The sequence below is a fragment of the Palaemon carinicauda genome, chromosome 7 (genome assembly GCF_036898095.1).
Source record: "Palaemon carinicauda isolate YSFRI2023 chromosome 7, ASM3689809v2, whole genome shotgun sequence".
In the NCBI taxonomy this organism is placed as follows: Eukaryota; Metazoa; Arthropoda; class Malacostraca; order Decapoda; family Palaemonidae; genus Palaemon; species Palaemon carinicauda.
Window position 1 is genome coordinate 139,296,352 of NC_090731.1, and position 19,992 is coordinate 139,316,343.

The 19,992-nt window shown below is 37.9% G+C and overlaps 2 protein-coding genes across 2 annotated transcripts in view; both read left to right on the top strand.

The window, feature by feature from the left end:
* LOC137644572 (craniofacial development protein 2-like) overlaps positions 1-18,079 on the top strand; it is a 19,959-nt gene extending 1,880 nt beyond the window's left edge. Inside the window, exon 2 of the mRNA XM_068377532.1 lies at positions 16,843-18,079. Within this exon, the coding sequence (XP_068233633.1) occupies positions 16,843-18,079 (1,237 nt within the window). The remainder of the gene's footprint in view (positions 1-16,842) is intronic.
* Positions 18,080-18,193: 114 nt separating this feature from the next.
* On the top strand, positions 18,194-19,065 carry LOC137644574 (uncharacterized). Its single transcript, XM_068377533.1, has 2 exons — positions 18,194-18,538; positions 18,781-19,065. The coding sequence occupies exons 1-2, from the start codon at positions 18,194-18,196 to the stop codon at positions 19,063-19,065; spliced, it is 630 nt and encodes a 209-aa protein (XP_068233634.1).
* Positions 19,066-19,992: the final 927 nt, after the last annotated feature.

The following is a 19,992-nucleotide window of genomic DNA, read 5'->3' on the forward strand; positions in this document are numbered from 1 at the left end:
TACTGACTCTTTATTACAGGATTTTAAACAGCCACAAGTTTAATGACCAGACGAAAAGGAAAAGGTGATCAGAGTAAAAAAAAATAAGAGAAAGAAATCAATAGATTATTCCCTTTCACATCATGCAGTTTTAAACCGTCGACGTCAGCATTGTGCCACACTTGACTGAAAAATCTAGTGAAGCTTTCACATCAATACGGTGGCGTTATTTCACCGACGTCGTTAACTTAAATGTCCAAATGCACGCCTTCACATCACACGGTTTTAATCTAATATCGTGGTGACCTATTGGAAACGTCCCTGCCTGGTGATCTGCCGGACTGAGGTTCGAGTTCCACTCAAGCTCGATAGTGTACAGTATTGTCGTGTCTGCAACCTCACCATCCTTATGAGTTAAGGATGGGGGCTATAGGTGAAGCCTGTAGGTCTACCTGCTGAGTCATCACCAGCCATTGCCTGGTTCTCCTTGGTCCTACTATGTATGGAGAGGGTATTTGGACGCTGATCGTATATTATATATATATATATATATATATATATATACATATATACGTATATATATATATATATATATATATATATATATATATATATATATATATATTTGTCCGTTTGTATAGCATTGTCACTATTCCTTGTCTCTGCCTTTCATGAGTTACCTTTAAACCTCCACTCGGCAACCGGGAACAAGTGTGCTACTGATCGTGAACACATAGACCAAGAAGATATCGAATTTGAATTGCTCATTTCATTAGTTGCGATGAAACTGTTGATATCGAACAAACAGTTATAAGAATATGAATGCTCCAACTTGGTTACTTAAGCATGCAGTTACATAAGCATGCAGCGGAATTCGCTGTTCTTTTAATGAAAAATTTGAAGGCCTGTTGGATTAAGATATAGATTAGCTTGGTAATTTCCTAATGCATTTACTTTTAATCGCATTAACAAAACTGCTTTACATATATATTGGAAAAGAGGATGAGATAGGAATAATTGATAGCCTGGTATTTAGTGTTCTCATTATTTCTCATCATATTTTACTATGCTGTCAGCTCAAAGCACCCGGTTCACTCATGAAATAATCGAAAAATAAGTTAATTATATCATTTGACCCTGGCCAAGCTCTTTCATCTGTAGAACATTTCAAGTTTTTTTCTAATCCAGGTAATGTTACTATGTTCAAGATTTAAACCATTATGTTCCTTAAATACATCATGAAGTACATGTCTTGTTGGGGATTTAGTGGAGACACCCAAAAGATTGTGCTTTGTCTTCGGTTTTATTTTATTTCCAATAGAGGTAGTAAAGGTACAACTGATTCCTCGTCTTATCTATCTTGTGTATTGAATCAGGGTTTAAACTTTTAAGGTAATTACCTTAGTTTTGAGGTAATTTTCATGGTTTCAAGGTAATTTGTAAAATAAGGATATTTATAAGGTAATTCCGATTTTACTACCTTCAAATATAAGGAATTTGGAAACGTTTTAAGGTAATCTAAGGTAAAAAGCAGCAGAATCAAGTTTAAACCCTGGTAATGAAAGATCTTCCTGTTTAGATCGCACCACAGAGGAGCGTCCCACGGTGATAAACTGCATGGTGTAATAGGAGATTAATCTGAACTTCGTGTTATTATCATTAAGTTATTTCTTTTGCCGTAACGATGATGATAATGTAATCTTTGAGATGGTTATTGTAGTTTTCTTGATTTCTTCTTCTTCTTCTTCTTCTTCTTCTTCTTCTTCTTCTTCTTCTTCTTCTTCTTCTTCTTCTTCTTCTTCTTCTTATTATTATTATCATCATCATCATCATCATTATTATTATTTTAGATGTTTTGATTCCCATGAAGATAAAATGCAATTCCTTTTAACTAGTAAAATGGGGGGTGGATATCTCATTATCCCGTACAGGTACTTCTTTCACCCTCCATGTCAAATTAGTGACTTGGTCATCATACCTCCTTGTGTAAAACAATTCATCACCTTTTGAGTATCAAAAAAGGGAAAGGGAGAGGGTAACATCGAGGAACATTCATTACTTCTCTGTAAGAACGCTAAAGAGAACAATTATTGTTCTTAATTCAGAATGCATCATGACAATGCTCTTAACATATTGAGTTGTTATCAGACATTATTCGAAGTTAATGGCAATTGAGAGGATAGATTTCGATTTGTTATTTTTAGATATGAATATATACGGTTAAGCTTATAATGATGATAATAATACCTGATTATAATAATGATAATGATAGTAATAATTGAGAAGGCATGTAAAATTAGTTTGAAAATGAAAGCATGTATATACGTTTTTTAATATTTTTCAGGAACATGCACGAGTTGAATATATATATATATGTATATATATATATATATATATATATATATATATATATATATATATATATATATATATATATATATATATATATATATACATATATATATAGATAGATAGATAGATAGAAAGATAGATAGATAGATATACATAAACATATAAAGATAATGATATACAGATAAGTCAGTAAATTATTTAATGTAAATACAAAGTCCTCCGAATATTTCACAGTTCATTCATTCATAATGGTCCAGATCGGATGTGGTCTCCTGATATATTTTAGTTGGGGGTTTCGTGTAAGCTAATCGGATTTTGATAAAGATTTGGTTTGTTCCCGTAAGATCTACGTGTCAATTGGTAAATAGATTAAAGAAATGCCCTGAATAGTTCACCTGAATAAATATTTTTGAAGAATTCTATCAAGAGTAATTGTATCATAACTAAAGTATAATACTAGAACGAATAATTGAAGAAAGATTGTTGTTATCTATTCGCACTATGGACCATAGGTAAGTAAAATTATATTTTCTATTACATTAGCTAATGTGATTAATTTTTGAAATTTATTTAACAATTGAAATTCTTATTCTTCATAAATTATTCCTCACAGTTACCGTTCATGGATCTGAATTACATTTAAATCACGTGTTGCTTTTCTTATTTGTATCTTGTGTAATCTCTTCCTGCTTTGCTTTTCCCTTGACCCAAACTTCTTATACCTAGGGATGCCAAATCTCCACCCTTTAACAATGATAAAAACTAAATGCCTATCGTTAAGTCTAGATTGGAGATTATCTCATTTTAGCGATTATAGCACATTCTCCAAAAGTTTTAAATCAGGACTTCGATTTTGACGATTTCTAATATTCAATAGAATTATATATAATGTAAACCTGAATTTTCTTAATAGATATTTGTTCGTTAATTCCTAGGCTGTCCTAAATTAGTCTCTTTATCCGGATTATTTTTTGCTATTTTTCAACTTTCCCTAGTAGATATTGTTTCTTTCAATATCTCATATCTCGATACGGTGTTGTTTATTTTGTGTTTATCAAGTATCGATAAACTTCCTTAATAACTTCTTTGCCACAAATTTGCAAGCTCCTTCCCAACTAATTTTTTTAATTGAATATCAGAGTTGAAGTGTGGTTGGGCCAGAGTTGAGTTCTATGCATCCAACTCATATCTAAAATACTACTTGTGAAAATCAACCTTGACGTGAAGGATTAAGCCTACCTGACACTTGCGCGCATTTTTGCCACGCACTGGGGTTTTTCCCGCACTGATCACGACCAGTTCACTCCAGTTCACGACCAGTTCACTGCAGTTCGCGCATCGTTCACGACAAGTTCACGCGACGTTAACGCCATGGCACGAATTGGCACGCCTAGTTCACGAGAAATTCACGACACATTCACGCGAGTTCGCTCATCATTCCGCATCGTTCACGCATCGTTCAAGCCAGTTCACGAATTGGCCACTCCATATAAAAACGGGGCTTCTCCAACCTGAGGACATTCTTGGATTGGCTTCGGAAGAGACAACAATGCTTTCTGTCAGAGACACCATTGCATTGAGAAGAAACGTATCTTTTTCGTTTGTATTTTTTGTTGCCCTTTATTTTTGTTTCAATAAGAAAGCATTTGATTTACATATAAATAGCAGACATAAAATATGTACAAGTATTAAGAAAGCATTTTATTTCAACATTAAAAGCAGCAAACATGAAAAGATTTTAGGCTGTTGATTTTAAGGTAATAGAGAAAAAAGTGTGTTGAAATAAGAAATCATTTTATATTTACATTAAAACAGCAAACAGAAAAAATTTGTTTTGCTCTTCATTTTAAGGTAATAAAGAAGAATAAGTATGTTGATGAAATAAAACATCATTTTATTTTTACATTCAAACAGCAAACTTAAAAATTTCTTGTGTTTATTTTTCAGTTCATTTTTATTTAAAACAAAAATTTTGGCTCTCGATTGGTAATAGAGGAAAATAAGTGTGTGCATGAAATAAGACATCATTTTATTTTTACATTCAAACAGAAAATATAAACAATTATTGGGTTTATATTTTTCGTTCCTTTTCATTAATTTTTTTCGTTTCCTTTTTGTCTCTTCATTATAAAGTTATAGAAATAGTTTGAAATAAGATATCATTTTTTTTCACATTAAAACAGCAAATATAAAAATTTATTAGGTTTATTTTTCTTTCCTTTTCATTAATTTTTTCGTTTCCTTTTTGTTTCTCTTCATTATAAAGTTATAGAAATAGTTTGAAATAAGATATCATTTATTTTTCACATTAAACCAGCAAATATAAAAATTTGTTAGGTTTATTTTTCTTTCCTTTTCATTAATTTTTTCGTTTCCTTTTTATTTCTCTTCATTATAAAATTATAGAAATAGTTTGAAATAAGATATAATTTTTTTCACATTAAAACAGCAAATATAAAAATTTATTAGGTTTATTTTTCTTTCCTTTTCATTAATTTTTTCGTTTCCTTTTTGTTTCTCTTCATTATAAAGTTATAGAAATAGTTTGCAATAAGATATAATTTTTTTTCACATTAAAACAGCAAATATAAAAATTTATTAGGTTTATTTTTCTCTTTTTCATTAATTTTTTCGTTTCCTTTTTGTTTCTCTTCATTATAAAGTTCACGCCACTTCCCGCATCGTTCACTCCAGTTCACGCCAGTTCCCGCACTGTTCACTCCAGTTCACTCCAGTTGGCGCATCGTTCACGACTATTTTGTGCGTGCCAATGCGTGCCACAAACTTTAAACATTTCAAAGTTCTGGGCACGCATGGCACGCATTGGTACGCTCTGGCACGCGAGTTCCAGCACTGTTCACGACATTTTCACGACTCGTTCACGCGAGTTCGCGCATCAATGCGTGCCAGTGCGTGCCACGAATGTGTGCAAGTGTCAGGTACCCTTTAGGCCTAGTCTTCTGTCAGCCTTTTTCAAAGTGAGTGAAGGGTGCAATACTTATGTAGGACGTGTGAAACCCTACAATGAGAAAGAAATCAATAACCTCGGGCTAGCATTAGCACCTCTTTGATGTTTGGTGAGTGTTTTTTGATGGGGAAATATCTCTAAGAAAAGCCTCAGGGTTCCACATCTGACCCAGGAAATTCTGAAAACCTTGCTTATGTTATGAAGCAAAACCTACACAGATCGAATGCTCTGGGCAATCTGTGTGTGTGTGTGTGTGTGTGTGTGTGGGGTGGGGACCGACCCTACCACTCCCGAACTTTATACCGTTTTTCTTCATCTTGCATCTCTGTATTCATGTTTCTGTTGAGAAAAGGGCTTCGGTGACACATTATGTTTTCGAGTGAGCGAGGATGAGCAGCCTGTCACAATGGAATTTTACTCTATTGTGATTCGCCGGAGTTATTTACTCCACAAGTAGTGTATAAATCGGCACTGTTCCGAACATCCTTTCACGATAAATGTTGGTACCTGGAATAAAATTACGAGAATATAACTGCCATATCTCAACAACAACAACCTATTGAAACTTCTTTCGCCAAAATGGCACACAACAATAAGGAAATGTCTGTGGAGAAGGAAGTAGATCTCCATAACCCTTGTTGTGATGGTTGTCTGCCGCCTGAAGGCACGTTTAAGCTATATCCCGATTGTTCAGTGTAAATTGAGCAAGAGGTTACGACACATGGCTGATCTTTTTATCTGTTCGTAGTATTAAAGGAGTGTTATATATATATATATACACACACACACACACACACATATATATATATATATATATATATATATATACGTATGTATATATATATATATATATATATATATATATATATATATATATATATATATATATATGTGTGTGTGTGTGTGTGTGTGTGTGTATGTTATATATTTAGATATGTATATACATATATACAAATATATATATCTATATATACATATGTATATATATACATACACACACACACACACATATATATATATATATATATATATATATATATATATATATACATATGTTTGTGTGTGTGTGTGTGTGTGTGTGTGTGTGTAATTTCATGTTTTACTAAACACGCATGATTTACTTCCATAGCACCTTATACCCCATATTTTGTTCGTAATTTTCGAACACCTGGAAACTCTTTCGACTTTTCCAAATGTCTTGCATATCTTCCTTTCCGTTCCATTAATCTATGCAAATTCATCCATTCATTTACCCACTTTGTATTTCACCAGAGAAAGCTATTTGCATCTTCAATATCCTTATTCAATTCAAATTTATGGACACGCTTATAATGCATACTTTAGCCATCTCTGGAATTCATGCTGATCCCTTAAAAATAAAACTAGTCTTCCTTCACGACTGTGACGGGCCGAGAGAGGAGTTGTGAAATCAAAGGCAGGTTGGAAACGACTGAGTTATATTGTTGTGGAACACTCTCCTTATATACAAAACCTCAAGGCAACAGGACATGACAAGTTCACAAGACAGACAATATCACAGAGGAAAAACCAGACAGGAATTTTCATGTTCGTTTTAGTGCGAGGGAGGAGCGAAGATACAAGCATAATATATACAAAAGGAATTATGTACAATTGTGTGAAACACGGTTGGTACATGGCTCCCCCCCCTAAAAATGACATACTGTACATGTTAAATAGGGCGCCCTGATCTAGAGAGGCGAACTGTAGGCGGGTCATCTGGCAGAAGATAAGCAGGTTTTAGACGATCAATGGAGACCCAGTCTTCTTTGCCCCGAATGTTTAGGAGGAATGCTTTCGGACTGCGTCGGATCACAAGGAAAGGTCCCGTGTAAGGGGGCGTTAACGGTGGCTTGCTGGTGTCGTTGCGCAGGAAGACGTGCGTTGCAGAGAGCAAGTCCGTTGGTATGTGATGCTTCGCTGGGGGCTTGTAAGTCTGGCGGCACGGAGTAAATTTTCCCACGACGTGACGTATGCGCTGGAGATCGTCGGAGGAGGTTGTAGAAGGAAAAAACTCGGCAGGGACGACCAACGGGTCGCCATACACCATTTCGGCTGCCGAGACGTCGAGGACGTCTTTAGGAGTGGTCCTTAGTCCCAGGAGGACCCAGGGAAGCTGAGTAAACCAGTTGCAATCCTTGCAGCGGGACATCAAAGCTGCTTTGAGGGTGCGATGAAAACGTTCAACCATTCCATTGGCAGCGGGGTTTTAGGCCGTTGTCTGATGTAGGGTGATGCCCAGGAGATTCGCTAATGACGTCCATAATTGAGAGGTGAAAGTGGTTCCCCTGTCAGAAGTAATATGCTCAGGGATACCGAATCTTGAAATCCATCCAGAGAGTAAGGCAGATGTACAGGAGGCGGACGTTGCAGTTTCCATGGGAATGGCTTCAGGCCAACGAGTGGAGCGGTCGATGACGGTAAACAGGTAACGATGTCCTTGTGATGTGGGTAGGGGGCCTACAACGTCGACGTGAATGTGTGCGAAACGACGCTGAGGTTGAGGAAAGGTGCCCACTCCTGAATCCGTGTGTCGATGTACTTTGGAAGTTTGGCAAGAAGTACAGGCACGGACCCAATCCTTAGCATCCTTAGAAATGCCGTGCCAAATGAACTTTGCCTTCAGCAGCTGTGCAGTAGAACGGCACGAGGGATGGATAAAATCGAACACCTGTCGGCGCATGGGAGCAGGAATCCAAGGTCGCGGTCTACCAGTATTGACGTCACAGAGGAGGGTGGTGTTGGAGCTTTCGAGGGGAAAATCCTCCCAACGGAAGGACGTGCAGGATGTCCTACAAGCTTGATACTCTGGATCCTGTCGTTGGGCTTTAGCCTGGGCGTTGTAATCCAATCCCAGTTGAACGGCAGCCAACGTGTTTCTTGACAGGGCATCGGCAACGGGATTCATTTTCCCAGGGACGTATTGGAGGGTGCAATTGTATTCAGCCACGGCGGAGAGATGCCGGCGTTGACGGGCGGACCAGGCGTCAGACTGTCGAGTGAAGGCGTGCACCAGCGGCATGTGGTCTGTGCGAATGACGAAGGGCGTACCTTCTAAGAAATGGCGAAAGTGACGGACAGCCAAGTGCACCGCCAGCAATTCTCGATCGAAGGTAGAATAACCCGATTCTGCCTTAGACAGTTTTCTGCTGAAGAAGGCCAATGGGCGGGGCGAGCCTTTGACCACCTGCTCGAGTACTGCACCAATAGCGACGTCGCTGGCATCGGTGGAGAGAAGGAGAGGGGCGTGGGGGATAGGAAAAGTGTCGACAAGTACGAGTCTGCGTTGACCAATCGTCGGTGGGCGACAACGACCAGAAGGTGGAAATGAGAGAGGAAATCCGCACCGAGGATTGGCATTGTGACGTCAGCAACGAGAAACTTCCAATTGAATTTACCGTTTCTGAACGATAATGTGAGGCTCTCGTAACCGTAGGTGGGTATCGCAGATCCGTTGGCAGCTACCAAGCGGACGTCGGCAGATGTAGACAGACTACGTTGTGCCTTGAAGAGTTTCCTTGGCAAAAGAGAACGACAAGCACCCGTGTCTACCAAAAATCGCACGCCCGTTCCTACATCCTGTAAAAAGAAAAGATTAGAAACATGGGAGGCCACCACCACAAGCGATGGCCTACTTACACGTTTTTTGGCCACTGACAATCTTTGGCACATTTCTTCGCGGTTGCCCCGAATCTGAAGTGGTAGTAGCAAAACTGCGGTGGATGGGAGGTAGTAAGTGGCTGTAGAAGTCGTTCGTTGGGGCGCGAGCGATTGGTGGGTGGTGGGCGGCTTTGTCGCCGATTCGGCACGTCACGGGGTAGGCGTGTATGTCCTACGGCATTCATGTCGGCTTCGGTTGACGTTGAATAGGCATCCTCGTCGTCAGGGGTGGAGGCGTTGATGGAGGTCTTGAAGTGGCTGTCCATAAGGGCGTCGGCTTTGGTCATCAAGTCCTTTATGGGTAAACTATCAACATCGGGTATGGCAGCGCGCACAGGTTCATGTAAACGGCGTATCCAAAGGGCACGGAGTAGGTTCACCTCACGAGGAGAGCCGTCTGCGGCAGGTTGAAGGCGAGCGATATTGGTCATTTCCCTGAGCGCAAACGAAGCCCTTTGGTCCCCCAACGGTTGTTGCGAGAGCTGAAAAAGCTTTGCTATACGGGCGGCTGGCGACGGCGAGTACTGCTGCAGAAGGTATGATTTGAGGTCGTCATACGCTATTGGGGTATCTCCTTGTTCACAAAGCCAGTCGGATATTTCTGGGAAGGTGTCCTCGGGTATCGCCGCGAGAACATAATCCGCTTTGGTGGTTGAGCGAGTCACGCCCCTGATACGAAACTGGACTTCTGCGCGCTGAAACCAAGCAAACGCCTCTCCGCTGCCAAACGATGAAAGTTTGAATGGAGCGGCCGCAGCACCAACTGCCGTAGAGTCCGCCATAGTACCAACGATGAAGGGGCGAGGGGGTGGGGGTGGAAGGCAGTGGGAGCGAGTCGACTTCCGGGGTCACCAATGTGACGGGCCGAGAGAGGAGTTGTGAAATCAAAGGCAGGTTGGAAACGACTGAGTTATATTGTTGTGGAACACTCTCCTTATATACAAAACCTCAAGGCAACAGGACATGACAAGTTCACAAGACAGACAATATCACAGAGGAAAAACCAGACAGGAATTTTCATGTTCGTTTTAGTGCGAGGGAGGAGCGAAGATACAAGCATAATATATACAAAAGGAATTATGTACAATTGTGTGAAACATGGTTGGTACACGACGCAGTATTTCGATGCACCTGCCGGAAAAAAGAAAATATATATTTTATTATATTCCACGTTAGAATATTTTTCTTGGCAAGTTTTTTCTTTTGTCGACGTTTGTTATTAGGCCTATTTGACTGAAAATCTGTTTTCAATTTAAGAGTGTTTTGTTATCATATAGTGATAATTTTTATGTTATAAAAGTCAAGTTTAGATAAAATATACAGGATTTTGTCTAATACTATGATGAAGTGTTTTATTTATCTGGAATTTATAGAATTATAAGAAATAGGCTTAATGACTTTATAAACATTAGAATTAGAAATAAAGAAATACGGAAAATGGAAACTGTAGTCAGTGCTTTTTGAAGCAAAGGGTCTTTTTTGGTATCTTACATGTGGTACGTTATTCTGTGTAAGAGTATTAGTTGTTTTTGGAATTTCAAGCATCAGGTAGCACTCCATGGGTTAATTAAGGCTTCCTTCGAAACTTTCACATTATAAGGGATCTGATTTATGTTTAGATATAAGTATTAATGAAGTTGTGAATATCATCCTATCCGTGGGGAAAAAACAGTCTACACTCATGGTGTAATCGAACTTACGAAAATACACCTTTCTTCAATTTTTAGGATCATCTTGAATGTTATGGATATTGTCATCATTCTTGTAATAAAACTTTAAAAAGACAATGGGGAATAATAAGGCTAATTATTCCGTGACAAAGCCTAATATTAATTGAATATTGTGATGGATTCTTTGCTTTTTCATTCTTTAATATTCATGTTTTAAACCATATATACAATCACTGATCTTCTCAAGGTACAATAGTTCCATGTTTTCACATCATATCTTTCACCTCATGTACCTCCCTCCATTCCCTCCAAGCAGCTTTTTCCTATCAACAATTTTAGCTTCAAGGTCACTCTCATGGCTTAAGGCAGATCCCAAGAATTATAAATTCTCTACCGGCTCTAAATCTAGATTTTTTATTACCTGAGCCCATAAGAGTTTAAGGAGTCGGAGGAAGCTCTTATAATAACTATGGACCCATTTTTAATATTTGTAAATTAAAAGTAAGTATCACCTTTTTTTTTTCCCAATATTAATCTTCAGTAATTCATGTGACACTAGGTGATGATTTCGACTTTAAATTCTTTATGAAAGGTTCCCTATTATACTTTAGATTTTGAGATGGAAAACTATCTTTTTCTTTTCGTTAACTCTTTTGTTTTTCTGTCCCCCCAAAAATTCAGTTTAAACATCTCTTAATAAAAAAAGGGTCAATAGAATACTCACAAAATATGGTAATAATAATGATACTTGAATTGATGACTCAATTGTCACTGGCCTACATAGGTAATAGTTTACTGTTAGCGATTTTAATTATAATTTTTAATGCATGAGCTTCATTTTTCTTCCTAATATACTGGTAAAAAAACATTTTTTTTATTGAAATATTGTAATAAAACGTGGTCTGCAGATACGTCGCAAATGATTAATGTTTGATGGATGTTTCTCAAAACTTGACATCGATTGGAAAACTTTACATCGATTGAGGGAGAATTAATCAGCGATAAGAAAAAAAAGAACTACTTAATTACAAAAATGTCCTTTCAAAACTTTGACGCATTAATGAGGAGTGTGGAAAAATACAAGTCTTATATTTTTCGCAATTAATCAAATTGTTATTCAATCACCGAAAGTTTGTAAATAATAAGTGTCTGAAATTAACAGGGCCATCATCTCCGATCCAGGATTCTAAGATAGATCATTTTGTGGCCCTGTTGTCCTACAGGAGTCGAATCATGAAAGTCTAATCTAATTTTACTAGAAATTGAAAAAAAAAAAATATAGCAACGTACTATATTAACAGTAGCGTGTCCTTGGTATTCCAATTACCTCTTTAGTGGAATATTAGAAAGAGTATTGATGTTTTCCACAGCAACCCTCAGTCGATTAAACTTTTAAAACATTGAAGAAGTAGCTGCCTAACAGTGTAAAAACGTGTTTTGAGTTAACAGTTTATTCCTATTAATATCGTATGAACTACAATGGGATGGTAAAATGGTTTAATAAACAATTTGAAAGGAGTTATTGTCGTTAAATCTAATAGTAACTATTGTATTATATACATCATACCTATTAAATTTTACTTTACCTAAAGAGTTATTTCTTACCCAATTTCAGAAAGAACAGATCTATCTTAAATTAGTCGCAGAAAATCTGTTCTCAAATCAGGGAAGAAAATAGATATCGGCTTTTTTTTTTTTCAAACTTCATTCTTTTTCGTTATTGTAGTACTATTTCATACACTTAAAAAAACCGTAATTTTAATCAGAAATTCTCCGTAAAAATATACTGTTACCTTACTTTGTTATTATCTTTTACGGGTTGGCGGCCGTAATATCAGTACTTTACGTCAATATATCCGTTTTTTAAACCGGTAAAAATCCTGTATTAAATGTTGCCAGACATTTAACATTTTTTAAATGCAAATTTTTAATAATGTAGTATCATTGGATGGCTACACTTCCCAGTGAAAAACTTGACCAGCGAGAAGAAAGGGAGTCGTTGAAACTATGTTTGGACGAGCACGCATAGATAAAGCTGAAACAAACTCTCAGAATTTATGTCGATGAAACCTTTGTTTAAATCGTGTCTATCGAGGCGATGTCTCGCGATAAGAGGAAATATATGAAAATGTATGAGACTGTTGGGGAGAATTTACGGTCCATTCGTTCTCGTCAGCTACAATAAACCTAGAAGAGGTAAAATATATTTGTTGAAAAAATATAGCAGACGTACGAAAACTTACATGGTTGATAAGAAGCATAACCTGGCCGTAGAATGTCTTAATTTTATCTGTTTAAATTTGTATTCATCAACACACACAAAAAGAAACATTAGACATGAAGATAATCTTGATGAATTTTCCTTAAAATATGCCATTCCTTAAAACAAATGAAATATTGTTAGTTTACAAGGGTGGTAATAAATAACGTTTACGCAGTAATTTAGGGCTTTTTTTACTAAAAGTATTCTCCAAATTAAACTAATTATGTACATTCTACATTCTGTTTTTTTTTTTTTTTCTTTTTTATGCATTTCATACGAGAGTTATTTTTAAGAAGAAATCAAGTAGACTCTTATTTTTCATCTTTTGGGAAGGCTTTCATTCATATGGCTTTAATATCTTTTTAGGACTGAAACACATGGATTAAAACGATCCGTTCAGCTGCTGGAAAATGCGAACTGTCCCGTTGTTTATACGAATTCGAGAAACCATTTAAACTTCACCCATGTATTGATCTGCCCGTGAGCAGTAGTTTGCGAACAGAAAATGAAGTCAATATTATTATTGTTTATTCGTTTGAGGAATAAGATTCGTAAGCGTTATGCAGACTCGAAATTTTTTATTGTTTGATTATTATAATAATTATTAATGATATAATAACTGAATAAACTTTAGAATTTTTTGTTGTTTTTATGAGTTATACAACCATTAGTACGATTGCACATACTCCCATCTGTTTAAATTTGAAAACAATGGTCTCATGAGTATTAACACAGTCAAAGGCAGCTCTAAAAGCAAGGCTATTCATAAAAACTTCCTTACCACAATCAGCATTGGAAATTGGATAAAAGGGCTTCACATGCACCAAGGCCTTTGAAAAAAGCCAAACTGTAAACTATGGAACAATTGATTACCTTTAGCTTGTCCATTTAAACGTTTTGCCAAAAGATGCTCAAAAACTTTAGATAATATGGACATTATGGAAATGGAGGGATTATCAGCTGCGTTAGAGTTACCATTAACATGTTTACATAATAAGGTAAAATTACCAATTCTCCAAAAAGTACGAAAAGAACCTCTTTTTGTTAACTTCAGGAAAATAGCAGACAGCGTTGGAGCAAAAAAATCAGCTGTCCTTATAAAATACAAATGACAATTGCCGATTGGATCTCCACTTTCATAAGCATTAAGGTCCAGTAAAAGTATTTTGATGTCAAGGGACCAAAACCTAAAGCCTAAACTATACTCAATGCAGCAAAAAATGGCTAATAAGGGAGGGCTTCAATTTCACAGGACCTCGGTATTTAAAAGATTACGGGAGTAATGTTTTTTAAGTGGGGGTAGTTTTAAAGTTGAAACTTGGGATCTTCTATAAGTCAGGAGGGAGGATAAGAAGCTGAAGTATATGGTAAAAGCAGCTTGCGGGGAAGTAGAGAGTGGTAGCAGGAGTGGTATGCGATATGAAAATACCAATAAAGCTGAATGTATATTTCTAAAGCACAGTAATAATACCATTGTTTATGTATGGATAGGATGAATGGGCCCTAAGAGGAAGCAAAGCTTGACTGAACAGAGATGAAAAAGGTGAGGTGGATCATGAGAATACCACTGCTTAAAAGATTGGAAAATGATGAAATAAGAAGAAAAGCAGCCGTAGTAAAGATTACAGAGGCGATAAGAGTGTCACGAGTGAGATGGTGTGGGCACACATTGAGATGGATGGTGGGGAGGAAGTGAGGAGTGCTTGGGACTGTTAGAGAAGATGAAGATGGGAACTGAGAATTAGATGATGAGATAAGGTGAAGGATGAATTGGAGAGAAGGGGTTTGGTGGAAAAGTATGCCTCTAATTAAAGGCATTGGAGAGGGTGCATCAGTCAATTGATCCTTTAATGTAGGAATATGTGTATATATATGTGTATATATATATATATATATATATATATATATATATATATATATATATATATATATATATATATATATATATGTATGTATATATATATATATATATATATATATATATATATATATATATATATATATATATATACACACACACACCCTTTTCATCATACACATATGTATCCAGGAATGACCAAAGAATTGATCAACCTTTTGGTTTCTAAGCAAGTGTTTGGGGAATGGTTACTAAGTTCACATGCCTTTTTTTTTTACTTAGACTTGATACTTGGGCAGTCTCCTCTCGACTTTTTTTTTTCAACTTATCTTTTTGGTAATAATAAATATTTCAGACACAAAGAATGATATTTAGCCTAAAAAGATAAACTATAGAAAGAGACAAGCGATTATAGGATAATCTGAGCAGTGGGAACTGGAAAAAATACTTTTAAAAACTTCGTTTGAATTTAACTATATTTTGAACTGACGATGCATAAAACCCTTGGTCATTGTGTTAGAAACAGACTTTGTTATCTTGCATGTTTTCAGGACATGCTTTTCCTAGGAAATGAAAGTTTGAACAAATCTGGATTAAAATGTGATTTTTGTTAGTTCACTATATACGAGTGTAACATTATTTACATGATAAACGAAGCTACCCAACAGTCCTATTGTCAGTATATTTACACGAATGCTGCATTTATACATAACCATTTCTGTTTATTACAACACTGCCCGTTACAAAGATGTTAATTTACTGATGCATTTAATTTGTAGAAAAAAAAACATTATCGATTATTTCTGTGTAAAGGATGTTTTTATGTTCGTGGCTTTCTTCATTGGTTAATGTGATCGTGTTTACTGTAGACTCAAATTACAATAAGGCCGTCATCTTGAAATGTCTTGTTTTGATTGAACACTCAAGGCAAGTAGTCAAATCTTTTAAATTTGCATTTAAACTAACTGTTGATAAATATTCAACTATTCTATGTGTATTCTTGCCAGTGCAACATATACAGTCATTTACATTATTCATGATTTGATGCTGTTGAGTTGATTAATATCATTTTCGTTATTAAAATACATCCCTTTAATTACATTGTTCATTTTTCTTATATGTTTTTTTAAACTGATGTAACGTAATTATTATGTTCTCAGTATTAGATTTTGAGTTCTTTTCACTTCCCCCTCAGCTTTTATTTTTGAAGCTAGATAATACGTTTGAAAATATATATATATATTTTTCTTCATCCGTATCAGCTTGAATTCATATGAAACATTGCTAGATAAGATGCTAAATATGGATATATAAGAATCACGGGGTTCTTAAATTGAACTATTGGATTCATTTCCCATTCTAAAAATCAATGGTTTGATAACTGGTTTATATACGATGTACATGTTCCCTTAAAGTATTTGAAATGTGAATTACAACACATAATATTTTGCACATCCGTTGTATCGAAAATATTGATATTTAGTACTTTTGCATAAATTTTTTTTTTTTTACAACAATACTGTAGAATTATGTCGCTACAGTTTATTTCCAAATCTAAAACAATAATCTTCAGTCATTATGTAGTTAAAAGAGACCAAAGTGAATAGGCCTATACGGATAATGGATGCACTGTTTTTCTTTGAGTCATTATATTTCCGTGTTTTTCGTCTGAACTTTTATATACTTTCATCTCGTAAACCCCGTTTTAGTCACTATCATTCTAGTCTCCATCTTTTTATAGTCTAGTAGCTTAATCTTCCAACGTATTTTGGGAATTTAGGAATTCTAATTTCAGTGTTATTTCCAATCTGTTAGACGTCTTATAACGCTGTATCTTATTCTGCCAAGAAAATATTTGCTCAATATCTACTCTTTTTGAGATACTGTATTTTAGGTGCCTTATTTATAGCGTTACGGGCTTTTTGACCTCGATTTTGAGGTGCCTTGCTTGTAGCTTTAGAGGCTCTTTGACCTCTATTTTTAGGTGCCTTATTTATAGCGTTACGGGCTTTTTGACCTCGATTTTGAGGTGCATTACTTGTAGCTTTAGAGGCTCTATGACCTCTATTTTTAGGTGCCTTATTTATAGCGTTTCGGACTTTTTGACCTCGATTTTGAGGTGTATTACCCGGCCTGGAGAGGGATGGGCGCCGCCAGGCTTCATCAGCCCAAGACACTGCATGATGGACACAACAAAAAAGGATACCATACCGGCTCGGTCGTCGCCCGGGTCAACAAGGACCGCGCCATCCGTTGCACACCAGGGCGGACGTGACAAGTGTACTACTGGTGCAACATCCCCTCCGAAGATCCGAGGAAGAGATAACGGTGCAATAGCAACATGGAACGTGAGAACCCTTGCCCAGACAGGGAAACTACAGGAACTAACACACGAACTGGAGAAATACACCTGGCACGTTGTGGGACTCTGTGAAGTTAGGTGGAAGAACCATGGGGAACATCTCACCGAGGAAGGTCATGTACTTTACTACAGCGGAGAGATGGACAAACATACCAATGGCGTAGGTTTTCTTGTCAACAAGAACGTCAAGAACTCTGTACTAGGTTGCTGCCCAGTTTCCAGCAGGGCCATTTCCATCCGCCTAAGAGCAGCACCATTTAACATCACAATAGTACAGGCCTATGCACCAACAACAGACCACGACGATGATGCTGTGGAGGCATTCTACAGTCAACTCCAAGAAGCCATCGACAAAGTGGACAAAAAGGACATACTTATCATCCAGGGAGATTGGAATGCGAAAGTGGGCAAAGACGCACTGAAGGACTGGAAGGAATTCTGTGGCCCCTTGTGCAATGACGTGTCCAATGAGAGAGGACTACGACTACTAGAGTTTGCCAGCTACAACAATGCTGTGCTTGCAAATACACTCGGTGAGCACAAGGCATCACGACGCTGGACATGGCATGCACCTAATGGAATCTACCACAACCAGATCGACTACATTCTTGTACAAAATCGGTTCAGATCGGGGATCAAAAGAGCTACAACAAGAACTTTCCCTGGTGCAGATGTCGGTAGCGACCATGATCTGGTGTTTGTGAACTTCAAACTCAGGCTGAAGACAATCAAGAAGCCCAAGAACACCAGGATGAAATTCAACCTGGACAGGTTGAGGGACCCCAACATCACAGAGTCCTTTAAGGCAACAGTTGGAGGGAAGTTTGCCCCACTGTTGACGCTTGAGGAAGACCACAGCGCAGAAACGCTGACAGCTCAATTAAACAAAGTCATGATAGAGTCTGCAAACGAAACGCTTGGAAACGTTCGCAGGAAAACACAGCGATGAGTCACAGATGAAATCATGGATATGTGCGACAAAAGAAGAGAACTGAAAAAGAACAAGACCACACCCACTTGAGCAACAGCGTACAGAGAAATCAACCGCAAGATAAGAAAAAGCATGAACCAAGCCAAAGAAGATTGGATTGGGAAACAGTGTACAGAAATTGAGGAAAAGCTGGAGAAGAACAACAGTAGGCGAGCGTTCCAAATCGTGAAAGATCTAACAAAACCAAAGGAAGCACGAGTCAGTACCATCCAAGACAAAGCAGGGAACTGCCTCACGGAAGAAGAAGACATACTCAAGAGGTGGACAGAGTACTGTTCCGACCTTTACAACTACCAGACCAATGGAGATCCCAATGTAACATCGTGCCACAAATCATCTAACAACGACGACTTCCCAGTTCTGAGAGAAGAAGTGGAGGAAGCGATCAGATCGCTAAAACATGGAAAAGCTGCAGGAGTAGACACATCCCTGCAGAACTTATAAAGCATGGCGGAGAGACAGTGACTGACATCCTCACTAGCATCTGCAACAAGATCTGGCAGACAGGTGAATGGCCCACACCCTGGACACAGTCCCTCATCATCACGCTTCCCAAGAAAGGTAACTTACAGCAATGCCAAAACTATAGAACAATTAGCCTTATCAGCCACGCAAGCAAAGTGATGTTGAGAGTCATTCTGAACCGACTGAGACCCCAGGCAGAAGAGATCATTGCCGAAGAACAAGCTGGATTTAGAAGAGGAAGGAGCACAACGGAACAGATTTTCAATCTTCGAGTTCTGTGTGAGAAGTACAGCCAACACCAGCAAGACATCTTTCACGTGTTCATTGACTACAAAAAGGCATTTGACCGCGTATGGCATGATGCCCTCTGGGCCACAATGAACAGGTACAACATGGGACAAAAACTGATACTGACGATCCAACAGCTGTACAATAAAGCAACCAGCGCGGTCCTTGCCCAAGGCAAAATAGGCGAATAGTTCCGCACTTCAGTAGGTGTCCGCCAAGGCTGCCTTCTGTCACCAACCCTGTTCAACATCTTCCTTGAACAAATTATGACAGATGCACTCGAAGATCATGTGAGCACAGTTAGCATCGGAGGACGAACAATCAGCAACCTTCGGTTTGCTGATGATATTGACGGCCTGGCAGGGAACGAAGATGAGCTGGTCAACCTCGTGAAACGTCTGGATGAAACATCAACCAGATACGGAATGGAAATCAGTGCTGAAAAAACAAAACTAATGAGAAACAGCGACGAATCAATCAAAGCAAAAATCGTGGTCGGTGGTCAACAACTTGAAACAGTCCAACAATTCAAGTACCTTGGTGCAATCATCAGCCAAGAAGGATCCAAACCAGAAGTCCATGCAAGAATCGCACAAACAATAGCGGCGCTTGCAAAACTGAATCCAATCTGGAAAGGCAAAAACATCGCTGTCAAATCCAAATTGAGACTATTGCATGCCCTAGTCATTTCCATCCTTCTGTATGCTTGTGAATCCTGGACACTGACGGCAGAGCTACAGAGAAAGATCCAAGCTGCAGAAATGAGATGCTTCAGACGAGTGCTTGGCATCTCGTACATTGAGCATGTCACAAATGAAGAAGTCAACAGAAGAGTGAGACAACACTTAAGATGCTATGAAGATCTGCTGTCCACAGTGAAGAGGAGAAATCTAAAATGGTATGGCCACACAACAAGATCAAGCGGCCTGTCAAAGACAATTCTCCACGGAACAGTTCAGGGGAAGAGGAGAAGAGGGTGGCAGAGAAAGAGGTGGACCGACAACATTGCTGAATGGACAGGAAAAACCTTCGCCCAGACCCAGGCACTCGCACACGACCGTGATAAGTGGAGGCTCCTATTGCGGTGTTCCACCATGCAGCGCCCCTACGATCCTGGT

Coding starts and splice junctions, on each gene's coding strand:
- LOC137644574 (XM_068377533.1), top strand. CDS start 18,194: ATGAACCAAGCCAAAGAAGATTGGATTGGGAAACAGTGTACAGAAATT. Junction 18,539..18,780: donor AACATGGAAAAGCTGCAGGA/GTAGACACATCC, acceptor CTGAGACCCCAG/GCAGAAGAGATCATTGCCGA.